The 27,600-nt window shown below is 51.6% G+C and overlaps 1 protein-coding gene across 1 annotated transcript in view; it reads right to left on the bottom strand.

The window, feature by feature from the left end:
* LOC138737199 (calpain-8-like) overlaps positions 1-27,273 on the bottom strand; it is a 51,388-nt gene extending 24,115 nt beyond the window's left edge. Inside the window, exons 1-11 of the mRNA XM_069887853.1 lie at positions 27,079-27,273; positions 25,675-25,744; positions 24,712-24,830; positions 20,030-20,166; positions 18,276-18,450; positions 13,669-13,740; positions 12,915-13,003; positions 10,324-10,398; positions 7,834-7,991; positions 7,157-7,331; positions 4,255-4,264 (exon numbers count right to left, since the gene is read on the bottom strand). Of these exons, the coding sequence (XP_069743954.1) occupies positions 4,255-4,264; positions 7,157-7,331; positions 7,834-7,991; positions 10,324-10,398; positions 12,915-13,003; positions 13,669-13,740; positions 18,276-18,450; positions 20,030-20,166; positions 24,712-24,830; positions 25,675-25,744; positions 27,079-27,273 (1,275 nt within the window). The remainder of the gene's footprint in view (positions 1-4,254; positions 4,265-7,156; positions 7,332-7,833; positions 7,992-10,323; positions 10,399-12,914; positions 13,004-13,668; positions 13,741-18,275; positions 18,451-20,029; positions 20,167-24,711; positions 24,831-25,674; positions 25,745-27,078) is intronic.
* Between the last annotated feature and the right edge of the window lie 327 nt (positions 27,274-27,600).

The following is a 27,600-nucleotide window of genomic DNA, read 5'->3' as shown; positions in this document are numbered from 1 at the left end:
CGATCCATGATCACCTCTTCCATAAATCCATCTCCTGGTCCCCTGTACACAATAACGCTATTACACATAACGAGCTGTCAGACACAGCCCATTCATAAATGGGTTCCCACCCAAAAACAGCTGAAGGCACTACAAGCTTGTTAAGCAGAATTAAAAAGCCTGAAGAATGACCAAGGGCGCCGATGGCTTTGTTTCTGTTTCTCGAATTCATCTAGCCCGGTTAGAGATAACGAATATGGAGATCCCTGGGGAAGCAAGCATTTACATGTGCCAAGAGCCAGGCTAACAGTTTTGCTCTGTCTTAAAGGACCTTTTGAACTACTGTTATCATGTGCCACAAATCCATATCTTTTAATGATCTCATGTACATATAGAAAGCCAATCAATGATCAGCATTTTCCTGCCTTTAGAAATGAGTAAACACTTGACTATAACACCTCAGCTTGTAACAATCCCCTCAAAGGAATGGACACTTAATCTTATGCAGCAAAAACGCCTTAAATGTTGTACCCTGTAACCTTGTACTTTGAACGAGGTTCAACAGTATAAGGGAGATGACCTTGTCTACCCAACCCTAATTACTGCTCATTCCCGCAAGCATGACTCTAATAAATTCTCTGTGTGGTTTGGTCATACTTCTTGTACCTTGACAGGGCTAAACTATTACATTGGTGTGATGAGGAAAACAGGCATAGCAGTTTGCACTCCATAGGGACAACATAAGACATGGCAGGTATTGCAGTCAGAGTGCGACTGGCATGGTAGACAACAGAGGAAGGGTAACAAAAATCAAAACAAGCACCCGGTAACTAATAAAGTAACAAGTACCCCTATGTCAGGCAGAGCGACCCTATTTAACCAGGACGACGAGGACGAGGAATCACTAGATTCTTCACGGGTTCCACCCACCCCAACCTTTACGCCTCTTTATCCCCACAACCCAAACCATAGGACCCAGGGACAGGACACCCACTGATGAAAAGGGAGATGAGGAGAATGGAAGGGGTCAAACGGGGAAAGTCCCTTTAAATGGGAACACTAACAAGGCACACAGACTCCTATTAAACAGAACAGTCCCCCACCCAGGGCAGGACAAGGGAATCAGCCTGACACTATGAAATTATCCACCTCCTGAAAGCCACAAGAAATTATGCTTATTTCGCACAACGCACTCAACAGGAAAATGGACCCAGTGAAATTTGTAAACTACATATGGTCCACAATGACCATGTACGCAGCAGGACCCCGCGATCTCTTCTCCCTCAAACATGCTATATTAGGCACTAATGAGAATGAAAAATGGACAAAGGCAATGGGTGGGGGAGCAGCCCCCATCACATCCTTCAATACGCTAGTACAAATACATAACACTGAACAGGGGCAACTTCATTGCATGCTGTACGGGCTTGCTGAATCGCTGAAGTGACCTATCGATATGGGGAAAGTACTAGCATATAAATCACACGGTAAAGAGTCTGCCGCTGACATTTGGGACAGATTCACCTCCATTTACAGAACACATGTGGGCGATCAGACCTACACCAATGGGAGAACCTCTCCGCAATTTAATGCCATTATAATGGAGTGCCTGCTGGACAAAATGGCCTCATTAATTAAAACTAATCTTGACTGGGCAGATAACACCCAGGAGCAACAGCAACGTGCAGTTCTTGCCTTTTGGCCCATCAACAAAGAATTGGAGGCTCCCACACCACCAAAACTCAAATATGAATTTCCCCTCCACACACAGGAAACTGACCCTGACAACTTCACTGCAAACAGTGATTCTGCCAACTGCTGTCAAATACTATTCCAAAGGGCTCAACTGCCCGCATATAGGCAACAGGACTACAGACCCGCATGCCCACAAGGTACAGAAATTATCGTGCTCCGGTCCCCCAGTACAACAGACTGGTTATTTCAGATCTTATAGGCAACAAGATATTTGCTTCAAATATCTTGAGGAAGGAGTCACCAGATCAGGCATTGTCTTACCCCACCGGAGAATAGGAATATCCCACAGGACAGACAGACTCCCTTCGCGTCCCATAAACCTTTCAGGCAATGACTAGAGCCTGAAACATCATCTCCAATGTTTCTTCTGGTCACAAATGGAGACAATTAACCCATCATCCACAGGAATGTTCAGGGGTTCCCGATCAACTTTCTGATAGAAACAAGAGCGAAACTCCACTCTGGACCACGAACTAATTGAGCGCTACTGAATATTGGTCTGTCCATGTTCCTGTACATCGAGAGTAACATTCACTGGGCTATTGGTCTGTCCACGTTCCTGTACATCGAGAGTAACATTAACTGGGCTATTGGTCTCTCCACGTTCCTGTACATCGAGAGTAACATTAACTGGACTATTGGTCTCTCCACGTTCCTATGCATCGAGAGTAATATTAACTGGACTATTGGTCTGTCCACGTTCCTGTACATCGAGAGTAACATTAACTGGGCTATTGGTCTCTCCACGTTCCTGTACATCGAGAGTAACATTAACTGGGCTATTGGTCTCTCCACGTTCCTGTACATCGAGAGTAACATTAACTCGACTATTGGTCTCTCCACGTTCCTATGCATCGAGAGTAATATTAACTGGACTATTGGTCTCTCCACGTTCCTATGCATCGAGAGTAATATTAACTGGACTATTGGTCTCTCCACGTTCCTATGCATCGAGAGTAACATTAACTGGGCTATTGGTCTCTCCACGTTCCTGTACATCGAGAGTAACATTAACTGGACTATTGGTCTCTCCACGTTCCTATGCATCGAGAGTAATATTAACTGGACTATTGGTCTGTCCACGTTCCTGTACATCGAGAGTAACATTAACTGGGCTATTGGTCTCTCCACGTTCCTGTACATCGAGAGTAACATTAACTGGGCTATTGGTCTCTCCACGTTCCTGTACATCGAGAGTAACATTAACTGGACTATTGGTCTCTCCACGTTCCTATGCATCGAGAGTAATATTAACTGGACTATTGGTCTCTCCACGTTCCTATGCATCGAGAGTAATATTAACTGGACTATTGGTCTCTCCACGTTCCTATGCATCGAGAGTAACATTAACTGGGCTATTGGTCTCTCCACGTTCCTGTACATCGAGAGTAACATTAACTGGACTATTGGTCTCTCCACGTTCCTATGCATCGAGAGTAATATTAACTGGACTATTGGTCTGTCCACGTTCCTGTACATCGAGAGTAACATTAACTGGGCTATTGGTCTCTCCACGTTCCTGTACATCGAGAGTAACATTAACTGGGCTATTGGTCTCTCCACGTTCCTGTACATCGAGAGTAACATTAACTGGACTATTGGTCTCTCCACGTTCCTATGCATCGAGAGTAATATTAACTGGACTATCGGTCTCTCCACGTTCCTATGCATCGAGAGTAATATTAACTGGACTATTGGTCTCTCCACGTTCCTGTGCATCGAGAGTAATATTAACTGGACTATTGGTCTGTCCACGTTCCTATGCATCGAGAGTAATATTAACTGGACTATTGGTCTCTCCACGTTCCTATGCATCGAGAGTAATATTAACTGGACTATTGGTCTCTCCACGTTCCTGTGCATCGAGAGTAATATTAACTGGACTATTGGTCTGTCCACATTCCTGTACATCGAGAGTAACATTGCTGAACAATCTGAGCTTGTGGACATTGACATTACAACATTCAATGGATCGTCCAAATGTTTGCATCCGAAGACAGGGAAGGATACGTGTACTCACTGTGGATGGCACCTGTGAGAGGGAAGAGAGGGAGGGTCAGTTTCTCATGAGAACGAATGTGGTGATTACTCATTCCTTCGTCCCTCTTTTGTCTGCTGGAGGTCACCTATGAGATCTCATTGGCCTCTTGGTCAAGTATTGTGGAACTCCTTTCATTTTCAAGTTATTAGTGAGAAAGGTTCTTTTGTGAGCAGTCTGGCAGGCTACCTCTACCATTCATACAGCCATGTAAAGAGCACAATTTACAAAGGGTTGTGTTACAATGAAGATCTTAGCAGCAAGTAGGGGCAGCACAGGGGGCTTTTGTGGGGTTCATTAACGAGCCTGATGGCTGCAAGGAAGAATCTGTCTTTAGGCTTGTTGGTGCTTGTCTTTTCCCAGTGGAAGGAGGGAGGAAAGGGTGTGTCTGGGTGTGACAGGCAGAGGGGGATGTAGAGATGACAGTGTGTAAATGGAGCCCCAGATTCAAGCAGCCTCACTTCCACTGTCACAATGGAGACAGTCGGGGACCTTACTCTAGTTCCATTGGTTTCACAGTGAGTGTGTCCCTGGGTATGGACTCGAATGAGCTTTACTGCACTGGGGAGAGATTCTAAATTGGAGAAAGGCCAATACTGAGGAAATGAGAAAGGATCTAGAATATGTGGATTGGAATAAGTTGATTTCCGGTAAGGATGTGCAAGGTAAGTGGAGGACCTAAAAAGGTGATCTTTTGAGAGTACAGAGTTTGTATGTTCCTGTCAGGATTAAAGGCAAGGTTAGCAAGCATAGGGAACCTTGGTTTTCAAGGGGTGTTGGGGATTTGGTTCGGAAGAAGAGAAGTGTATAACAGGTATAGACAACATGGAGCAAACAAAGTACTTGAGGAGTATAAAAAATGCAAGAAAAATTCAGGAAAGGAATCAGGAAGGCTAAAAGAAGACTTGAGGTTGCTTGGCCGACCAATGTGAAGGAAAATCCTAAGGGTTTCTACAGGTGTATCAAGAGCAAAAGGATAGTAAGGGACAAAAGATCAGAGTGGTCGTCTTTGTATGGGGCCAAAAGAGATGGAGGAGATCTTAAATTTCATTTTCAGCAGTATTCACCCAGGAAACAGGCACAGAGTCGAGGGAAGTTCAAAGAGAACAAGCATGGAACCCATACACATTAAAGAGGAGGAGGTTCTTGCTGTCTTAAAGGAATAAGGGTGGATAAATCCCAGGTCCTGATATTCCCTCGGACCATGAGGGAGGCCAGTTTATAAATTGCAGGGGCTCTGGTAGAAATATTTAAAATGTTCTTAGTCACAGGTGGTGTGCCGGAGGTTTGGAGGGTAGCTCATATTGTTCTGTTGTTTAAAAAAGGCTCCAAAAGTAACCCTAGAAATTATAGGCCGGTGAACCTGACATCAGTGATAGGTAAATTATGGAAGGTGTTGTAAGAGATCGGATATACAATTATTTGGACAGCCAGGGACTGATTAGGGACAGTCAACATGGCTTTGTGCGTGGTAATTCGTGTTTAACCAATCTTGAAGAGTTTTTCGATGTGGTTACCAGGAAAGTTGACGAAGGCTGCGGATATTGTCTACGTGGACCTTAGTTAAGGCCTTTGACAAGGTCCCACATGGGAGGTTAGTCAGGAAGGTTCAGACATTAGGTATTCCTGGTGAAGTCGTTAACTGAATTTGACATTGACTGGACGGGAGAAGCCAGAGAGTAGTGGTGGATGATTGCTTCTCAGTCTGGAGGCCTGTGACTAGTGGTATGCCTCAGGGATTGGTGATGGGACCATTGCTGTTTGTCATCTATATCAATGATCTGGATGATAATGTGGTAAATTGGATCAGCAGGTTTGCAGATGACACTAAGATTGGAGGCGTTGTGGACAGTGAAGAAGGATTTCAAAGCTGAAAAAATGGGATGAAAAATGGCAGATGGAATTTAATGCAGACACATGTGAGGTGTTGCATTTTGGAAGTCAAACCAAGAAAGGATGTACATGGTAGATGTACCACTGAGGAGTGCAGTAGACAGGAGGATCTGGGAATACAGGTACATAATTCCCTGAAAGTGGTGTCACAGGTTGTAAAGAGAGCTTTTGGCATGTTGGCCTTCATAAATCAAAATATTGAGTAAAGGAGTTGGATGTTATGGTAAAGTTGGATAAAACATTGGTGAGGTCAAATTTGGAGTATCGTGTACAGTTTTGGTCAACTAACTACAGGAAAGATATCAATAAGATAGAAAGAATGCAGAGAAGATTGACTAGGGTGTTGCCCGGACTTCAGGGACTGAGTTACAGAGAAAGTTTAAACAAGTTAGGACTTTAATCCCTGAAGCGTAGAAGAATGAGGGGAGATTTGATAAAGGTATTTAAAATTATGAGGGGGGTAGACTGAGTAAATGTAGATGGGGGCTTTTTCCACTGAGGGTGGGTGAGATACAAACCAGAGGGCATGGGTTAAGAATGAAAAGGGAACATTTTAGGGGGAACTTCTTCACACAGAGAGTGGTGGGAATGTGGAATGAGCTGCCAGCGGAGGTGGTGAATGTGGGCTCAATTTTCACATTTAAGAAAAGTTTGGAACCGTATATCGATGGGAGCGATGGGGAGGGATGTGATCTGGGTGCAGGTCAGTGGGACCAGGCAGAGTAATAGTTGACCACAGACTAGATGGGCTGAAGGGCCTGCTTCCCAGTTGTATAACTATGGAATTGTTGTGGTGTACTTGAATATTCATACAAAGTCCCAGGCAAGAGGTTAACAAGCAAAGTTAGATCCCGTGGGATGTCAGGCATGAGTGGAGGGTTGGGTCAAGGTCAGGACATCAACTGGGTCACTGTGGAGCTGGGATAGGGCGAGGAGAGAGTGGTGCTGGGGTTCCAGAGGGACGGCAGCCAGTGCCCAGCTGATCCCAACCCAAATCCATGACTGGACGGGGGAAGGGGAGAAGGAGAGGCAGTGGGGAGTGGATTGGGGGAGCAGTGTGAGGGGGAAGGCCTGAGGGTAGAAGGAGAGGTTCAACAGGTTCCCCCCACTTAGGGGGAAGGAGATTCTGATTGGGGTGAGATGGGGGTGCTCCTGACATTCTCCCCTCCACCCATATCCCCGCATCAACCCTCCGTCCACTGACATTGTTTAATGGGTTTATTGAATTGTATATGTTGAATGTTTAATGGGTTTGGAGGGGGGGTGAGAAGGAGGAAGGGAAGGGAGGGGGGGGAAAGGGGAGAAAATAACTGTGTATATTCAAGAGGAAAATATGTGTGTGTATTTTGATTAATATGGTTCATAGTGTGAAAAATAAAATTTAAAAATAAACCCTCCATCCACAACCTCCCCTCCCCCCACTGCCTCCTCCCTTCCCACCCCCTTCCCCTCCCCCCCATTCCACTCCCCCTCCATTCCCCCTCTCCCCACACCTTGAAGAGATGGCAAGCGATGGCAAGTGGAGGCAGAGCCTTGCGATGCAGTGACCGAGGTTTCTGGAGCAGACACATGGTGAGGCTGGTGGTCCCCCTCCCCCTTCCCCTCTCCCCGTATACATCCCCCTCCATCAGTGTAACGCAGTACTGGGGATTGCTGCAGTACAGATCTAGACACAAACACACGGCCTGTCAGACTTCTTCTCCACCCTCCCCCCGACTCCCTTCCCCAGTCCATCCCCTACCCTCCCCCCCATCCACTCCCTCCCTCCCCTCCCACACCCTTCCGACCTAAAAAACTCCCCCCTCCCTCCCACTCCACCTCCCTCTCTACTCCCTCCTCCCCCTCTCCTTCTCACCCCCCTTCAAATCCGCACCACCTCCCTCTCCTTCCCTCCCTCCCATCCACCCCTCTCCTCCCCCTCCCTCTCTAATGTGGGAGAGATGGGGGTGGGAGGGGAGACGGGGTTGGGAGGGTATGGGGTGAGAGAGGGGGATGGGTTGTTGAGAGGGGACGGGGTGGGAGAGGGGGAAGGGTGGAAGAGGAGGGATGAGGTAAATAGGGTGGGAGAGGGGGATGGGGTGGGAGTGGGGGATGGGGTGGGAGTGGGAGACAGGTTGGGACTGGACAGAATCCCCCATTTCCACGCTCCATGCCTCCCCATCACCCACCGCTGTGCAGGGCTCCTCCTGCGCTGTATCCAGGCAGCCAGCTGCCATGGTGTTGCGACATGGTCCACTCCAGGCTGCTCGGCCCTTTCAGGAATTCTGGCATCTGGCTGCAGATAACCAACTGGGCGAAGTGCTTTGTGAAGTCCTGCACCGCCATCCTGTGATGAGTAAAGGACGTGCCCATCACCTTCCTGGATCCCAATGGGGGAGAAGGAGGAGTGGCAGCATTCGCCAAGCCCACCAACCTGGTGGTACCTGCTCTCACCTCACATCTCTCTCCCTCCGAGCCTCCTCCCACCCCCTTCCCTCACCCGTGCTTCCCAGCCACACGATATTGGGGGTGTGTCATAACAGGCCCTTCAGCTCAACTAGTCCACGCCGGATCATCTAGTGCTATTCTGCTGCCTTCACTTGGCGCTAATCGATTTTCCTGTTCATTATAACCCTACTGTTTACACAGTCTGAATGTTAGAGATGGGGGAAATGGGGGAGGAAGATGTGTTGGACAGGGAGGCTCGTCAGGTGGTAGGTGAGGACCAGGGGAATCCTGCCCTAGTTGCACGTGGGAGCGAGAGTCCAGGGCAGATGTTCGGGTAATGAAGGATGTGCGGGTGAGGGCCGAGGTGATAGTGGTGGAGGGGAAGCAACTTTGTTTGAAAAAGGAGGACATCTCTGATGATCTGGGTTGGGAGTCCTCGACCTGGGTACAGATGCAGCGGAGACGGAGTTATCGAGAGAATGGAATGGAATCCTTACAGGGGATAGGGTGGGAAGAGGGGTAGTCGAGGTAGCTGCGGGAAATGGTGGGTTTGTATCTGTTGAGAGTTTGACTCTGTGAAAGAAGAAAGGGAGAGAGAGGGAGAGAGAGAGAGAGAGAGAGAGCCACAGGAAAGTAGACGGGAGAAAAGATGGTGGGGGGTGCGTTGATGTTGATGGCATCCGGAGGGTGCCCAGACAGAAGATGAGGTGGTTCATCCACTTTGCAGGTGGTTAGCAATAACCTGTGAGACCACTCGGAGACCCCTTCTCACTGTACCAGGTAACACAGGACAAATCAACTGAAACCTTTCCCGTCCACGTCCCTCTGTAAATGTCTGAAACATTACAATCGTTCCCGCCTGTCGCACCTCTTCTGTCATCCCGTCCACATGCCCACCACTCTCAGAGTGAAGGTGGTCCCTTTTAAATCTTCCCCCTCACTCCTTAAACCCGCGCCCTCTAGTTTTGGCGTCCCCATCCCTGTGACTATCCATGCCCCTCCTGATTTTATAAACCTCCGTAAGGTCTTCCTTCAATCAGGGAGAAAAGCCCCAGGCCTCTCCTTATAATCCAAACCCTCCAGTCCTGGGAACATCTTTCTGTAATTTAAATTTTAGATTTAGGCATCCAGCCCCATAACAGACCCTTTCGTCCCATGAGTCCGTGCCGCCCAATGTACTCCCCATTAACCCACACCCCGCTACATTTTGAGTGGTGGGAGGAAAACCAGAACCCCCGGGGAAAACCCACACAGACACGGGGAGAACAGCGTCCTGGCAGACCTGCTCGCTTACGCTGCAATGGTGTTGTACTAACCATACTGCCCCAAATTACACCTTTTAATGCATCTTTTCCAGTTTAATGACGTCTGTCCAATACAGGGCAGCCAGAACAGGTCCATGGGCTCTCACCAGGGTCCTGTGCAGTTGCAATGTGATGTCTCCGCTCCTGTTCTCCGTGCCCTGGTCAATAAAGGCTGGCGTGCCCAATGCCTTCTTCACCACCCTGTCTGTAAGTAGGTCGGCAGAGACTGTGGGCCAAAGGGCCTGTTTCCTCCCTGTCAGATTCTGTGACTGATGCAGGGGGAGGATATTCAGCCCCTCGTGTTCATGCCAGCTCCTCTACATTGCCCTGACACCACTTCTCCTGGCATTCCCATCAACTCCCCCCTCCCCCAGATTCAGTGACTGTGGGCAATTAACCCACTAACCCTCATGTCTTTGGGATGTGGGAGGAAGCGGGTGATGGTGGGGAGGTGGGGGAATGTGGGTACGGGGAGGACATGCAAACTCTACACAGGCAGCATCCAGGGTCAGGATTGAATCCAGGATTCTGGAGCTGGGAGGGAGCAGGACTACCTGCTGCACTACAATGTTGTCCAACATCCTGACCCACTTGCTTCTCCCAGCCAAGCATACCCCCCTCCTGATTGCCTCGGATCAGGGTCTCCGTATCACGGATTTGCGTTCCAACCCTTCTGTGGGCTTGAAGCCCACTCTCTCCGCTGGCTTCGGGAGCCCCCACCCCAAATGGACAGCTGGAAAGAGGTGGGAGGGGGGGTGAAAATGGCCACCACCTCTGCCCAGAGACTCATGAGCAGTGGGGGGGTACCCAGCAGTGGGCAGCAGGGAGAGGACATGGTGGACGATGGCGAGGGTAGGGACTCGAGCCTCACTGCCCACTGTGCGTCATAAGCAGGCAGCGAGGAGCTGCTGGAAGCTGCCGTCATACCAGAACTCTCCGTCTTCCTGATTCAACAGAAGGCGCTCCCTGGTCATGGTGTCAATCCTGTTCCACAGACTGGACCTGTTTGGACAGCAGCCAGAAATAATGTCAATTTAAATTAAATAAACAGCAGGGAACCGGCCCTTTGCCCCACGAGCTTGCAGAGCCCCAGTTAGGCCAACTAACCACGTATGTCTTTGGAATGAGGAAGAAAACCAGAGAACCTGAAGAAACCCCCTTGGGTCAGGGGAAGAACATAAAACCCCTCAATAGACAGCGGCAGATTCGAACTGGGTTCGCTGGTGCTGGAATACCGCTGAGCTGTGTGTTGGTGAGGGAACGCGGCTGACTGGCACATTCTGGGCTGCAGGAGTACGTAGGCTGAGAGACACACTGAGGCTTGGCGCAGCCAACACTAGGGCACTGCGGGAAAAGACTGCAGTCTAGAGCCCTCCCGCTACCAGGAATTGAAGGGTTGAGATTGAAGGGAGGTCCTCCATACAACAGAGCAATGACAAGGAGCCACGCTGGGGGCAATGGCGCTGAATAGAGAACATAGGTAACAATGTCCAGCGACAGAAATGTCTGGGTAGGTCACTGAGCATAGAAAAGACGCTGAATGGTTTCCACTTTTGTAAATAATTTATTGTGAATATAATCTATTTTGGGAAAAAATAGAAAACCTGGATTGTGTCGATTTTCCTGCATCAGACATGGTCTCCATCCAGGCAACATTCTGGTAAATCTCCAGACCCTCTCCATAGATTCCACAAACTTCCTGTAACAAGTCAACACCCCCAGCCAACCGCAAAAATCCACCCCCCCGCCGACTGCAAGACTCCACCCCCTGCCGACTGTAACGCCCCCACCTCCACTGACAGTGGGGTGCCCCACCCCCCACCGACCGTAACATCAGACACGGTCTCCATCCAGGCAACATCCTGGTAAATCTCCAGACCCTCTCCATAGATTCCACAAACTTCCTGTAATAAGTCAACACCCACGGCCAACCACAACAATCCACCCCCTGCCGACTGCAAGGCTCCACCCCCCGCCGACTGCAACGCCCCAGCCCCCGCCGACCGTAACGCCCCCACCCCCCACCCCCACTGACAGTGATGCCCCACCCCCCACCAACTGTAACATCTCACTCCCCACCGACTGTAACACCCTACCCTCACTGATCATAACACCGCAGCGACCGTAACGCCCCACCCCCGCACCGACCGTAACACCCCACCCCCCACCGACTGTAATGCCGCAGCCCCCACCGACTGTAACACCCCACCCCCACCAACTGTAACACCACACGCTGCACCAACCATAACGCCCCACCCCCCACTGACCATTACGCCCCACCGACCGTAACGTCCCACCCCACCATCCATAATGCCACACTCCCCATCGAACGTAAAGCCGCACCCCACACTGACAGCAACACCCCACCCAACACCGACCGTAACACCCCACCCCCAGTGACTGAAACATCACACACCCCACCGACCATAATACCGCACCCCACACAGAGCATAACACTGCACCCCCCCACGACAGCCTGACTGTAATACCACACCCCACATCGACTGTAACACCATACCCCCCACTGGCCGTAACACCGCACCCCCCACTGACCGTAACACCCCACCCCACTCCAACCATAACACCGTATCCCCCACTGACCGTAACACCCCACTCCCCACTGACCGTAACACCGCACCCCCCACCGACCGTAGCACCGCACCCCACTCCAACCGTAACACCGTACCCCTTCACCGACCATAACACCCTACCCTCCACCGACCGTAACACCCCACCCCCCACTGACCATAACAACCCACCCCACACTCACCATAACACCGCACCCCCTACTGACTGTAACACCCCACCCCCCAGTGACTGTAACACCCACCCCCCCACTGACCGTAACACCGCACCCCACTCCAACCATAACACCGTACCCCCCACCGACCGTAACACCCTACTCTCCACCGACCATAGCACCCCACCCCCCACTGACCATAACAACCCACCCCACACTCACCATAACACCCCACCCCCTAGTGACTATAACACCCAACCCCCCACTGACCGTAACACCACAGCCCTCACTGATCGTAACACCACACCCCACATTTATTGTAACACCATATCCTCTTTCCCAACTCCACCCTCTGGACTTTGCCCCTTCCCTACCCCTACCCCACACCCCACCCTGCACAATCTGTTATCACTGATGTTTGGTTTTAGCAGGAAGAGATGATAAGAAACTGTCCCCATAACCTTCGATGGTCTGGCTCATCCAGAACCTGTCAGTCTCTACCTTAAATACTCCCGATGACCTGGTTTCCACAGCTGCCCGTGGCAACAAGTTCCACAGATTCACCATCCTCTGGTGAAGAATTTCCTCTGCGTCTCTGCTCTAAGTGGACGCCCTTCAATCCTGACGATTGCTCTCAGCCTTGCTGCAGGCATTAGATTTATGTTCTCTGATGGGATTGTTTGGCAGGAGAGGATCGGATTCTGCTGGTCTCACCACACCGCCAGCCACGGCACTACAAGGCGGGCAGCGGCCTCTTTCGTGGTGACCGCGGACTCACCGGTCGCTCCAAGCACGGTTCCACTCCACCTCATTGCCCCAGGGGTTCCTCACCCGCACTAGCTCCTCCAGATGGTTCTGGTATGAGACCTGAACGTGAGCAGAGGAACTGGGTCAGCAAGTTACTGACACAGGATGTCCCGGGGTGGGGACGGTGGGTGGATGGGGGGAGGGGCATGGTTGATGGAGGTGGAGGGAAGGGGCAGAGACGGGGGGAGGGGAGGGGAAGGAGTAGAGGGGAGGGAAGGGAAAGGAGCAGAGACAAGGGGAGGGGAGAGGGTGGGAATGGGATGGGGAAGGGGAGGGTGTGGGGTGGGGGTAGGGAAGGGGCAAAGTCCAGAGGGTGTTGGGAAAGAGGTCCAGTGCCTTCTCTCCCCTCCCACTCTCCCCCCACACCCCTCTCTCCCCCGACCCCCTCACTTCCTCCCTCCCATTCTCATCCATTGTCCCTACCCGCACCCCTCCCCCCACCCCTCCCCTCACTTCCCCCACCCCCCACTCTCTCCCATGCCCCCACTCTCTCTTGATCCCCCAGCCCCCACCCTCACTCCCCCCACCCCTACTCTCACTCTCTCCCACAATACCCCACTCTACCTCCTTCTTCCACTCTCCCCCTACCCCTCACTCTCTCCCACCCCCCCCACTCTCCCCCAACCCCCACTCCCCCTCCTCTCCCCACACCCTTCCTCCCTCCCAACCTCACCTATTGCCCCTATCCACAGCCAACCCCCTCCCTACCCCCACCTCGCTGTTACCTGCTCAGCTCCTGTGATCGTGTAGGCGTGGGTCATCACCAGCCCTGTTGCCGTCCTCAGCTCCCCGTCACTCTGGGTGGATAAGACACCAGACGTCACCACTGCTTCCTTACCCTGGTAACCGCCTCGTTCCATGGCCTACAGATCTGTGGGTCCATCTCCATGGTTATGGGGGCCTTTTCGGGATATAACCATATATAACCATATAACCACTTACAGCACAAAACAGGCCAGTTCGGCCCTACTAGTCCATGCCGTAGCAAATCCCCACCCTCCTAGTCCCACTGACCAGCACCCGGTCCATACCCCTCTAGTCCCCTCCTATCCATGTAACGATCCAGTCTTTCCTTAAATGTAACCAATGATCCTGCCTCGACCACGTCTGTCGGAAGCTCATTCCACATCCCCACCACCCTCTGCGTAAAGAAATTTCCCCTCATGTTCGCCTTATAATTTTCTCCCTTCAATCTTAAACCATGTCCTCTAGTTTGAATCTCCCCCTTTCTTAATTGAAAAAGCCTATCCACATTTACTCTGTCTGTCCCTTTTAAAATCTTAAACACCTCTATCAAGTCCCCTCTCAATCTTCTATGCTCCAGAGAAAAAAGCCCCAATCTGCACAACCTTTCCCTGTAACTCAGACCCTGAAATCCTGTCAACATTCTCGTGAACCTTCTCTGCACTCTCTCTATTTTGTTCATATCTTTCCTATAATTTGGTGACCAAAACTGTACACAGTACTCCAAATTTGGCCTCACCAATGCCTTGTACAATTTCATCATAACCTCCCTACTCTTGAATTCAATACTCCGATTTATGAAGGCCAACATTCCAAATGCCTTCTTCACCACACCATCTACCTGAGTATCAGCCTTGAGGGTACTATTTACCATAACTCCTAAATCCCTTTGTTGCTCTGCACTCCTCAATTGTCTACCATTCAATGTATATGACCTATTTAAATTTGCCTTTCCAAAATGCAGCACCTCACATTTATCTGTATTAAATTCCATCAGCCATTTCTCAGCCCACACCTCCAGCCTTCCTAAATCACCTTTTAATCTATGGTAATCTACCTCACTGTCCACAACACCACCAATCTTTGTGTCATCCGCAAACTTCCTTATCCAATTTTCTACCCCTACATCCAGATCGTTAATATATATAACAAATAATAGTGGACCCAGGACCGAACCCTGAGGAACTCCATTAGTCACCGGCCTCCAATTGGACAAACAATTTTCCACCACTACTCTCTGACACCTTCCATCCAACCACTGCTGAATCCATTTCACTACCTCCTTATTTATACCTAATGCTTCCACCTTTTTTCCTAACCTCCTGTGGGGAACTTTGTCAAAAGCTTTACTAAAGTCCAAATAGACAACATCCACAGCTTTCCCTTCATCAACCTTTTTTGTAACCCCCTCGAAGAACTCAATCAGGTTTGTCAAGCATGATCTACCCCTGACAAAACCATGCTGATTACTCCCTATCAATCCTTGTACCTCCAAAAATTTGTAAATAGCATCCCTCAGAACACTTTCCATCAACTTGGCCACCACAGACATCAGACTTACAGGCCTATAATTCCCAGGTTTGCATTTGGACCCTTTCTTAAACAGAGGAACCACATGCGCCACCCTCCAATCCTTTGGTACCACCCCCATGGCCAGTGACATCTTAAATATCTCTGTCAATGGCCCCAATAACTGTCCACTAGCCTCCCTGAGTGTCCTAGGGAATATTTTGTCCGGTCCGGGAGATTTATCCACCTTTATCTTTTTCAACACAGCCATCACTACCTCCTCGGTTATCCTTATATGCTTCATGACCTCCCCACTATTTTTCTTTACTTCAACTGGTTCATCATTTTTTTCCCTAGTGAATACCGAGGCAAAGAAATCATTCAAAATTTCCCCCATTTCCTCAGACTTCTCACTCAGCCTACCCTCGCTATCTACAAGGGGTCCAATTTTATCTCTCACTAATCTTTTACTTTTAATGTACTTACAGAAACCCTTTGGATTTATTTTTACTCTGTCAGCCAAAGCCTCTTCATGCCTTTTTTTGGCCTTTCTAATTTCTTTCTTAAGATTCCTTCTACACTCCTTGTAGTCCTCCTTCAACTTCTCAGCTCCCTGCTCTTTATACCTCTTGTACACCTCCCTTTTTTCTCCTAACCAAATTTCCAATATTCACCATTACACCAAGATCATACCCCCACCCCCGGAGGGGCTCTCCCACCCTCCACACAGGGTCCTGGTGTGACTGTTCCAACAGACTGGCACAGAACTCCAAACCTCTGCCTTCCCCCTCATCTCTGCCCCTGCCCCTTTGAAATGTCTCACACGACCTGTGAGGACTACACGGTTGGTGTCGCGGTTAGGGCAACACTGTTACAGCGCCAGCAATCAGGACTGCGGTTTAATTTTTACTATTGTGGTTAGAAGACATCGGAGCTTAATGCAGGACCATGTATCCCCCTACACTGACCTTGCCAGTGATCTCAAGTATGAACATTTAATTGGCTGAGTTAAACTATACCTTGATGGGCAGATCTACCACTCCCTTTGCCAGTTTTTGTCCATCTGGTGCTTTAGCCAATAAGACGAACGTAGACTAATAGAAAATATGGTGGATTTCTTCCTTTGGTGGGTGAAGTTGGGGTTTGGAAGTGAGGCTGAGACTCCATTCCTCGACTTAAACCTAGTAAGAGTATTACATAATTGCATGCTTTCAAAGTTGGAAGTGATTTTGGATAGCTGGAGGTGATCCTGCAATATACTGGTCAGGGAAATGATTCAAAAGAGGTACCAAAAGTGTGGAACTGGCAATCATGAGCTGATCCATTTTCCCACTCAGCCCCACGCCCCGGCCCTCTCCCCATAACCTTTGATGTCCTGGCTAATCAAGAATCTATCAATCTCTGCCTTAAATACACAACATGACCTGTCCTCCACGACCACTTGTAGCCACAAATCCCACAGATTCACCACCCTCTGGTTGAAGAATTTCCACCGCATCTCTGTTCTCTGACACCCTTCAATCCTGAAATTGTGCCCTCTTGTCCTTGACTTTCCCACCGTGGGAAACAACCTTTCTCCATCCACGCCTTTCAACATTCAAAATGTTTCAATGAGACCCCACCCCATTCTCTGAAATTCCAATGTGTGCAGGCCAAGACCTGTCCAACATTCTCATTTGATAACCCTTTCATTCCCAGAATCATCCTGGTGAACCTCCTCTGAACCCTCTCCAATGCCAGCACATCCTTTCATAAATGAGGAGCCCAGAAGGGTGAGAGGAGACTTGATAGAGGTCTGCAAGATTATGAGAAGCATAGATAGGGTGGACGGCCACCGCCTGTTTCACAGGGCAGGATCAGCAAACACCAGAGGACGTGTGTACAAGGTGAAGGGAGGGAGGTTTAGGGGAGACATCAGGGGTAAGTTATTTACAGAGGGTTGCGGGTGTCTGGAATGCCGGGCCAGGGGTGGTAATGGAGGTTGAAACATTAGGGGGACTTAAGAGACATAGACAGGCACATGGATGGAAGAAAAATAGAGAGCTATTAGGTAGGGAGGGGGGTTTAGTTTGTTTTTGGGTTAGTATATATTGGCTGGAACAACATTGAGGACTGAAGGGCCTGTTCTGTGCTGTGATATTCTATGGAATTTGTACTTATATATATCACGATAAACTCTCTCTCTGCTAGGATGGCAAAAACAGAGCGACCCCCACCGTCGCCAGGAGTAGGCGTTAGCGGTTCTTGGGACTTGAGCCATCAATCAACTAATCCAGTCATGTGTGTGTGAGAGGGCTCGCGAGAGTCCCCTTGGGACAAAGGGCATGTAAATACGATGACTAGTCTCTAATTGTAAATAAAAAGGGTTCGATCTTTGGATTTGGGAAACACTGGAGTCGGGTCGTTTCTCGCTGGCTCTAACTGAGCTTGTATTCCACACAACGCGAGCAAAGAATGAACATTCGACACATTTACAACACTCTTACTTATCTTCAGATGCAAGGGCAAGTAATGATCAGGAGCACGTTTATTGCCACACCCGCCAAGGTGCAGTGAGAAAGGTTGTTTTGCGTGCAGTCCAGCTAAACACACTATCTGCAGAACAGCGAAATGCAGCACAGTGTGTGGAGGGTGATCAGTCAGAATGGAGCAAAGACAATTTACAGGAATCTTATAACAGCAGGAAAGAAACTGCCACTGAATCGCAGCAGCATGGGGGTGGGGTTGGGGAGAGAACATGATCTCACCCTCATGTATCTTTCTGGCAGGAGGAGGGTGAAGAGAGAGTGGCCGGGACGGGATGGGTCTTTAATGTGTTGGCTGCTTTTCCACGGCAACGGGAGGTATAGACAGAGTTGATGGAGGGGAGGGTGTGTGTGTGTGTGTGATGGAGGGGAGGGGGTTTGATGGAGGGGAGGGGGTTTGATGGAGGGGAGGGGGTGTGAGATGCAGGGAAGGGGGTGTGTGTGATGGAGGGGAGGGGGTATGTTGCGGGGGAGGGGTGTGATGGGGGCTGTGGGGGTGGGAGGTTGGGTGGGGGTGAGAGATGGGAGGGGGTGGAGCAGCCAGTGTTTCTCACCACGATGGAGGTACTGCAGCCCACGAAGGAGCCAAGATCGAGTGCCTTCCTCAGGGTGGTCCACAGGTCCGCCGGTGTGGTCCACAGGGGCATCTCCATCTTGATCCCACCCGAGAAGTCCACCATGGCCTCTGCAATACGCCCCATGTGCAGGTCGCCATAGGAACCATACAGCCTGGCGCACATGGTCAGAATCAGGATTTATCGTTATGAACAAGTCACGAAATTTGGTGTCTTACAGTAGCATAGTGTAAACATTCATATTATAACCATCTTACAACATTACTATAAAAAGATAAAAATAATAGTACACGAAAAGTAAGGCAGTGTCAGATTATTCAGGAATCTGATGGCAGCGGGGAAAAAGCTGTCCTTGTGCCACTGAGTGCTCGTCTTTAGGCTCCTGTACCTTTTCCCCAATGGTAGCAGAATGAAGAGGGTCTGGCCTGAGTGGAAGAGGGTCTGGCCTCGGTGGTGGGGGTCTTTGAGGATAGAGGCTGCTTTTTTAAGACACTGCCTCATGTACATGTCCTCAATGGGGTGAAGTCTGATACCTGTGATGTTGCAGGCCGAGTTAACAACCCTCTGGAGATTTTTCTTGTCCTGAGAGTTGGTCACTCCATACCAGGCAATGATGCAACCAGCCAGAATACTCTCCACGGTACACCTGTAGAAGTTTTCAAGAGTCGTCGGTGACGTCCCAAATTTCCTCAGACACTTCACAAAGTATAGCCGCTGGCGAGCCTTCTTTGTGATTAGATCAAAGTGGAGGCTCTGGGGCAGATCCTCGGACATGTTGACACCCAGGAATTTGAAGTTCTTGACCCCCCCCTCCACTACTGAGCCCTCAATGAGCATTGGGCTGTGTTCCCTAACTTCCTCCTGAAGTCCACATTAGTTTTGCTGACGTTGAGCGCAAGATTATTGGCATGACACCACTCAACGAGTTGATCTATCTCCCTCCTGTATGCTTCCTCATTATCATCTGTGATTCTGCTGACAACTGTGGTATCATGGGCATTCACTTTGGAATTGTCCCTGGCCACAGAAATGGGTGTATAACGAGTAGAGCAGTGGGCTAAACATGCATCCTTGGGGAACGCCTGTGTTGATAATCAGTGAGGAGGAGACGTTGTTTCCAATTCAAACTGACTGTGGTCTTCCAATGAGACAGTCAAGGAGCCAGCAATATGGCATCTGCTGTGGAACGATTGTGACGACAGGCAAATTGCAGCGAGTCCAGATATTTACTTAGATACATGCTAATTCTGGCCATGACCAGCCTCTCAAAACATTTCATCACAGTAGAAGTTAGTGCTACTGTGCGGTAGTTATTGAGAAAGCCCACCGGGATGCCCTTTTGAAAATGTGACATCGTTGTTGGCATGGTGACCTTGGCACAGGGGCCCAGCAGGTACAGCCGCTACCTCATGGGGCTGGAGACGGGTTCAATCCATGTCCGGCACTGTGTGTGGGGAGTTTGACGGTGATCCCCACGACCCCTTCCCCTGTCCCAGGACCCCCCTGCCCCAGGACCCCCAAGCCCCAGTTCCCTCCTTCTGTCCCACAGACACCTCCACCTGTTCTGTAACCCCCCCCCCCATCCCCTGCCCCAGGAACTCCCACCCCTTGACCACTCCGTGTCCCCAGGCCCTTCTCCCTGCTCTGTGACCCACTCCCACTGCCCCATGATCGCTCCGTGTCCCCAGACCCCTCTCCCTTCTCCATGACCCACTCCCACTGCATTCCCTTACTTGGCATAGGCCTTCTCCAGTAGTGCACACCAAAACTCGTTCTTGTCACGTGACCTGACAAAGATCAGCTGATTCCACTGGTTGGTGGGAAGGTAGTCATCGATGACAACGTCCACCCAGTCACCGAAGTACCAGAACTGAAAGCAGAGCAGAAGTCACCTAGGTTCAGCACCATCGGTACATCCCATGCGGCTGCCCCTCCTCACAGCCCCGACCTCTCCCTCCCTTCCACCCTGCTCCATGGCGGGCACTGCCATGGGAAGTGTGGGTACAATGTCCCCACCTCTATCAACATCACTCCATTCACTGACGTCACTCTGGTGCAGAAGGAAGGGTCTGCCCATTGTAGACCAATGCCCACATGTGCCTTGCTGGTTTGTGAAAGAATATTGAGAGGGTTGTAAATACTTTAGAGAAGTGGGGGGCCCCATGACATGTGTGGCCTGGCAACCATCACCTCACTGGTAACTTTCCACTAGTCTCGAGTTCCCCACATCATGCGACTTCTAAGTACTATGCCCAGGGTGGGGGGGGGGGGGGGGGGTTGGAGAGATAAACCTCTGCGATTGGGCTATGGAATGACACAATTTGTGGATCAATATTGTATAACTTAATACTGATAGGGTAATGCTTGTCACATCATGAGAATGCAAGTTTTAAAATGCAGATGGGAAGAGAAGCTGGCTGCATTCCATTCTTTCTAGAGCTAGTAACGACTTCTTTATTTGGTCAGGTAGTAAAGGACGATTAGCCATTGGGTAAGGGACTCGATCCTAATTAAAAAATCCCAAGAGAATTCTAAGAAATATGTATGGAGCAGTTCTGTTTGAATTTTCTAGAAACTTAGGGTTTTGACAGTATAGATATACATTTTTTGTAAGCCAGGAGGAGATTCTCTTGGAGTGGGACTAGCTGCTTGTGGCAATGCTTCTTGCTGTAACAGAGTTCTCACTTTTTGCAAAGTGATTGGTCTATTTTAGCAGCTGTGTTCGTGTTTGCTTTCAAGCCACCTCAGTTCCACTTTCACAATGGGAGGGCAGCACAGTTAGCATTGTGGTTCGTGCCACACTGCTACAGCACCAGTGATCAGAGCTTGGGTTTGAATCCCGCGCTGTCCATCAGGAGTTTGTACTTTCTCCCCATATCTGCATGGGTTTTCCCTGGGGGTTCTAGTTTCCTCCCACCCTTCAAAATGAGGGGGTTGTAGGTCAAGTGTATGTAATTGGGTAGCACGGTTAGAGGGCCTGATACCCTGCTGTATGTCTACATTTAAATTTATTATAAATGTAAGTCTGTTTTGTGATTGGTTAAGTCAGATTGTGGCGGGGCATGCAAATCCATCCATTTGGAAAGCTCCTTCATCCTCTGCAGAGGTGAAGGACCTCCCACTCTTCATAATGGTGGGGTCTTCAGATTTATTTGAAGGCGGAAAGGCATGAAACCTTTACAATGGGAGCTTGTTCTGCTGGTTACCCATGATGCACACATCTCCCACACAAAAGTACCTAGTGCAGTGTGGGCAGACTAACAGGAAACTTGATGCATACAGTAGTGGCAAAGAGCACAATTCCCCAAAGGTAGAGTTACAATGAAAAGGAAGATCCATCAGCGCCCAGCAAGGGGGGGGGGGAATGGGGGCAGCTCGAGAGCACTGCTGGGGGGGTTCATTCAGGATCCAGATAAGGAACCGTCTTTAAGCCTTCAGGGGTCAGGTGGTGCCAAAGCACCATTCCGTCACCTCTATTTAAAAAAATGGCAAAATAAGCAAGCAGGGAATTTTAACTGGGGGGGGGGGGGGGTTTAACAGCGGCCATGTATTAAACACAGGCAGGGTCGGTGTCACAGTCCACCCCCCCCCCCCACCCACCACTGAGCGCTGTTCTGGAGATACAAGGAACCTGTTTCATCCTCCTTCCACGCTCAATTATACAACGGCAAATACAACATGGCAGCCATCAAAGCCGGGTCTCCCCAGATCTCCTTGTCACTGTTTACTCTGATGCATTGGCCACCCCTGCCATAGGTGGTCTTTGCGTAGATATGCCGTTGCCCACCCCCTCCCCGTGGTTACCCTAATTCCCCTCTGTAATGGGATTTTGGGGGGTGGTGGCTGGCGGGGGGTGGGGGATACCACTAATAACATTAGGATATGTGATCATTTTTTTGTGTGCTCTGGCAGTGTTGGAACGTGCTTTCACACTCTCGATGTGGGGGGGGGGGGGTGGGGGGGCGTGTCTGAGGGTGGGATTGGGCCTTTCACTATTTTACACCAAATGGCTGGAGAAACTCAGGAGGTCACACAGCGTTCTTGATGCAGCAAATATTTCGGACCTGAGCCCTTTACTAGGGACAGAGCAAAAAGGAGGCAGGTTCCTGAATAGAATGGGGGAGGGGGGAAGGGGGAGGAGCACAGGCCCAAAGACAAAAGGTCACGGGGGAGAAGGGAAGGAGGGCACACCAGCAAACGAGGAGTGGGAGGGGAGGCTTTGTGAATGGAGAGGGAAGGGGGTGGAAAGCTGGAGGAGGCAGGGGGGTGGGGAAGGGTGTGAGAAATGGTCTAGCAGAAACCGGAGAAGGTGTGGGCTGTTTGCTGAAGGGCCTGTTACCGTACTGTGTCTTTAAATATAAAATTAGTTCAGACATACATGGGTCAGCATGGATGAGATGGGCTTAAGGACTTCTTTCTCTCGCTATTCCCCCCTCCCCCTTCATCCTATGTGGGGGAAGGGAGAGGAAGGTGTCTGAAGGTGGTGCGATGGGTCCTTCAGTGTGTCAGCTGCCTTCCCTGGCAATGGGGGAAGAGATGTACATGGTGTCCATAGAGGAGCAGAGGCGGGGTGGGGGGAGTTTGCCTGACGCTCCGAGCTGCATTTGCAGCAGGAAGCCGAGATCTTCCATTTCCCCACGGTCACCTTTGGAACAGTTGAATGTGGCTGATTTGATCCTCAGAGCCGGCCCCTTTCAAGTGCTGGGGAGCGACGTGCAGGCAGATCCAGGCGTTAGTTTTTTTTTATTAGGGGAAGATGTGAGGAAATTGGACTCTCCTTTTACTGATTTAGAGATAAAGGATGTTATTCAACAAATGTCCAATGGGAAGTCTCCAGGAGATGATGGATTTACTGTTGAATTTTATAAAGCTTTTTATGAGGATTTGTCTCCTCTATTTATGGACATTCTTCAGCAAGTGATGCAGGAACAAGCTTTACCAGATTCGTGTTTGGGTTATACTAAAAAAAGATAGAGTCCCTTTGAATGTAGCTTCATATCGGCCAATTTCTTTATTGAGCGTTCCTGAGCCTGAATCACAAAACATTAGCAGGCGGCGGCCCACGTGGGGAGGAAGGGAAAGGCCATTTTGACTGAGAAAAAGTAGCAGTTGAAATGAGTGCTGATGAGGTCAGCCCTGAAGCATCATGCCCGGGTTTGGTCCCCTGACCTAGTTCAGGCGAATCTTTTGCCCAAAGTCGGGGAAGCGGGTGTTGGTGCTCAGCAAAGCAGCTCAGTGAGGCACTCCTTCTGTCCGGTGGCCTATGGGTCAGCCTCGAGCTTAGCCTCCCAATCAGGGTTACGTGATTGCAGACAGTTACAAGCAGATTCTACAAATCGGAATTTATGGCTGTAAAACTAAAAACGCTGGGCAGATGAATCAGCTGATCAGTGGCCAGGGTGACCCATCCAGTAGCTGAAGGAATAAACCACTTCAGTACTTTTCCTCGTGTAATCATGGCCTCAACATTGACGATGGTCTCGGCGAAGGAGAACAAGGGAGGCGACAACTACAATTTGGAGGGCCAGAGATCGTTACAGATGGAAAGACATGATCACCAACACCAAACAGCAAGGCACCTGAATGACATGGATATGAGGGGAATTGGTAGAGTGAAGTATGCAGTTTGACCAGCTGAGTTTCTCCAGCTTTGTGCTTTAAATTTTATCCGGCAGCTATCAGGCTCGCGAACCCCACTGTACTCCCTTAAACCAGCCATTCTTAACCTTTCATCGCAACCATGGGGCAGCACAGTTGGTGTAAGGGTTAGCGGAATGCTGTTACAGCGCCAGCGACCAGGACCAGAGTTCGAATCCCGCACTGTCTGTAAGGAATTTGTATATTCTCCCCGTGTCTGGGCGGGTTTACCCTGGGGGCTCTGGTTTCCTTCCACTGTTCGAAACTAATCGGGGTTGTAGGTCAATCAGGTGTAATCGGGCAGCACGGACTCGAGGGCCAGAAGGGCCTGTTACTGCGCTGTACATCTAAATTTAAAATTCAGCTCCAGCCCCCTTCAGACTTTGCCCAAAGTTTATCGGCCCCCTTCCATGTGAAGCAATCAAGCCTTGGATTTTTCCCGGACCTGTACTTCCCTCCGAACAATGACACAAAAATCATAACAAAAGATTTCGGATTTCAGTCTGTAGCACACAGGGAGACCGTAGAGCCCCCGTTGAGAATAGTTGCCCCCACACGACCACCAAAAGACCGCTCTCCTCAAGGGGCAGCAGTTATTTTGGATCACGGTGAACCTCCTCATAATTTATGTTCTCCCCTTCATGTACCTTCTTCATGGGGTTTTAATTCTACTCCCTTTGTGTTTTATGGGAGGTGCCCTAAGACTTTGATCACATCTACGTGTGGTACTCGTGCACACGACAGAGACCTTGCATCAATTCCCGATGGAGATGCTCACCCGGAAGTGGAAAATGCCACAATAATCCCTCTGGAAGTCCTGGCCCTGGGGAACCACGTGGGCAAAGAGGTCCGGCTGCATGGTGAGCGAGGTCAGGGCAGACAAGAACCAGCAGTCTCCTGTGGGCCCATGGTGAGACGAGCATCAGAACAGGAGGAGTCTGTGCCATTCCTGCCCACTTCCCCATCCCTCTATCATCCCCTCCACCTCCCCAGCCCACCTGCCCCATCTCCTCACCACCCCACCCTCCCCACACCCCATCACCCCTCTGCCTCCTGTAACCTCACCCACCCCACCCATCCCATCATCCCCTCTGCCTCCCCAGCCCACCCACCCCATCTCCTCACCATCCCACCCCCCCTATCCACCCCATCGACCCCTCCACTTCCCCAGCCCACCCTCCCTGTAACCTCATCACCCCACCCCTCCCCAACCACCCCAATGTCCCCTCCACCTCCCCAGCCCACCCGCCCCTTTGCCTCACCACCACACCCCCATCAGCCCCTCCACCTCTCCAGCCCACCCGCCCCATCTCCTCACCACCCTACCCTCCCCACACCCCATCACCCCTCTGCCTCCACCGCCCACCCACCCTGTAACCTCACCCACCCCATCATCCCCTCTGTCTCCCCAGCCCACCCACCCCATCTCCTCACCACCCCACCCCCCTATCCACCCCATCGACCCCTCCACTTCCCCAGCCCACCCTCCCTGTAACCTCACCACCCCACCCCTCCCCAACCACCCCATTGTCCCCTCCACCTCCCCAGCCCACCTGCACGTAACCTCACCACCCACCCCTCCCCAACCACCACTGTCCCCTCCGCCTTCCCAGCCTACCTGCCCCATCCCCTCACCACCCCACTCCCTCCTCCCCCCCCCCCCACCACTCCTCCCCACCCCACCACCCCGGGGTGCTCGGTGCCAGTGACTGGCCCATTCCCTCCTCTGACTGGACCTTACCCAGATTCCCTTGACACACATCAAAGCGACTGGCTCTCTCTACAAAGAAACAGGGGTTCTGCTGGATTTGCTGGGGCGAGAGGAGAGTTTCAGTTACTGGAGGGAAGGGGAGATCAGGATGGAATGTCCAACAAATTGTCACAACGCTGTGTCAAGGGGCGGAAACCCACTCCTCCCCAACCCCACAGACCCCCCTCTGTCTCCCCATTAATGACCCACTTACGCTGACCCCACACACCCCACTCCATCTGCCCCATTAATGACCTCTGTCCCTTCGCATTTCGAGCTCCATCCTCTGTGATCCGAGCTCCATCCCCCACGATCTGAGCTCCGTCCCTCTACGATACGAACTGTCCCCGCGATCCGAGCTTCGTCCCCCACAATCTGAGCTCCGTCTCCTGCGATATGAGCTCCGTCCCCCCCCATCCGAGCACCGTCACCCATGATCCGAGCTCCGTACCCCACAATCCAAGCTCAGTCCCCCCCAAACCGAACACTGTCGCCCCGCTGTCCGAACTCCGTCCCCCCACGATATGAGCTCCGTTACCCACGATATGAGCTCCGTTCCCCCACGATATGAGCTCCGTTCCCCCACGATATGAGCTCCGTTCCCCCACGATATGAGCTCCGTTCCCCCACGATATGAGCTCCGTCCATGCGATCCGAGATCAGTTCCCTCCCGATCCGAGCTCAGTCTCCTGTGATCCGAGCACTGTCCCCCCGCGATCCGAGCTCTGACACCCCCTTCCGAGCACCGTCACCGCGATCGAGCTCCGTCCCCCCGCGATCCGAGCTCCGTCCCCCCGCGATCCGAGCTCCGTCCCCCCACGATCCGAGCACCGTCCCCCCGCGATCCGAGCACCGTCCCCCCGCGATCCGAGCTCCGTCCCCCCGCGATCCGAGCACCGTCCCCCCGCGATCCGAGCTCCGTCCCCCCGCGATCCGAGCTCCGTCCCCCCGCGATCCGAGCTCCGTCCCCCCACGATCCGAGCACCGTCCCCCCGCGATCCGAGCACCGTCCCCCCGCGATCCGAGCACCGTCCCCCCGCGATCCGAGCACCGTCCCCCCGCGATCCGAGCTCCGTCCCCCCGCGATCCGAGCACCGTCCCCCCGCGATCCGAGCACCGTCCCCCCGCGATCCGAGCTCCGTCCCCCGCGATCCGAGCTCCGTCCCCCGCGATCCGAGCTCCGTCCCCCGCGATCCGAGCTCCGTCCCAAGCATCTAAATGGCTGGACTCTTGTTCCCACTTTCATACCAGACCATCTCTCAGTTTCGTGCTCGCCCCTCGTGTTCCGGACTCTCTCTACCCCCTCCTCGCCGGGTCCCAGGTCCCGGGCTCTTCCCCCCCGGGTCCCGACACAGTGTCCGTCCGGGGGGAGGAGGGGGGTTGGGGGGCACTCACATACGGCCGCCTCCAGTGAGCCACTTGTGGGGCGACGTCCCCTAACGCGGCCGGGCTGGCCGGGAAGACCTGGTCCTGGAAGGGAACGCCGGCCCGGAGGCAGCTCCGCAGCAGGCTCCGGTAGTTCTGGCCACGGAAGGGGCGCGGATGGCAGCGGGAGCCCGCTCTCCCCGCGGGTCCCCGCGGCACCTCCATCTCCCGGAAACCGCAGGTGAAACTGCGGCAAGCTCGGCCCCTCCCGTGGGTGCGGCTGCTGAAGTGGCCGGTGTCCAACCCGGATCATCCCGGTCCAACCCAGTCCCCGACACAGTTCACACCCGCCCCTGTCCCGGTTCCCATCCAAGTCCACATCCACTCCCAATCTGCCGCAAACCCCCACCCCCTGTAAAAGTTGGAGAGAGCCCTCTGGGACAGGCTTCTGAGGAAGTCAAGTCCTTGCCTGGCGGGAGTTCCTGTTGCAGAATGGACAGTTGGACCATAAGTTCCCAGCAGAAGCTCCCTACCATCTCCTGCCTTCCATGA

The sequence above is a fragment of the Narcine bancroftii genome, chromosome 6 (genome assembly GCF_036971445.1).
Source record: "Narcine bancroftii isolate sNarBan1 chromosome 6, sNarBan1.hap1, whole genome shotgun sequence".
Classification (NCBI taxonomy): domain Eukaryota; kingdom Metazoa; phylum Chordata; class Chondrichthyes; order Torpediniformes; family Narcinidae; genus Narcine; species Narcine bancroftii.
Note: the sequence above shows the minus strand (reverse complement) of the source record. Positions and strands in the feature narration are given on the sequence as shown.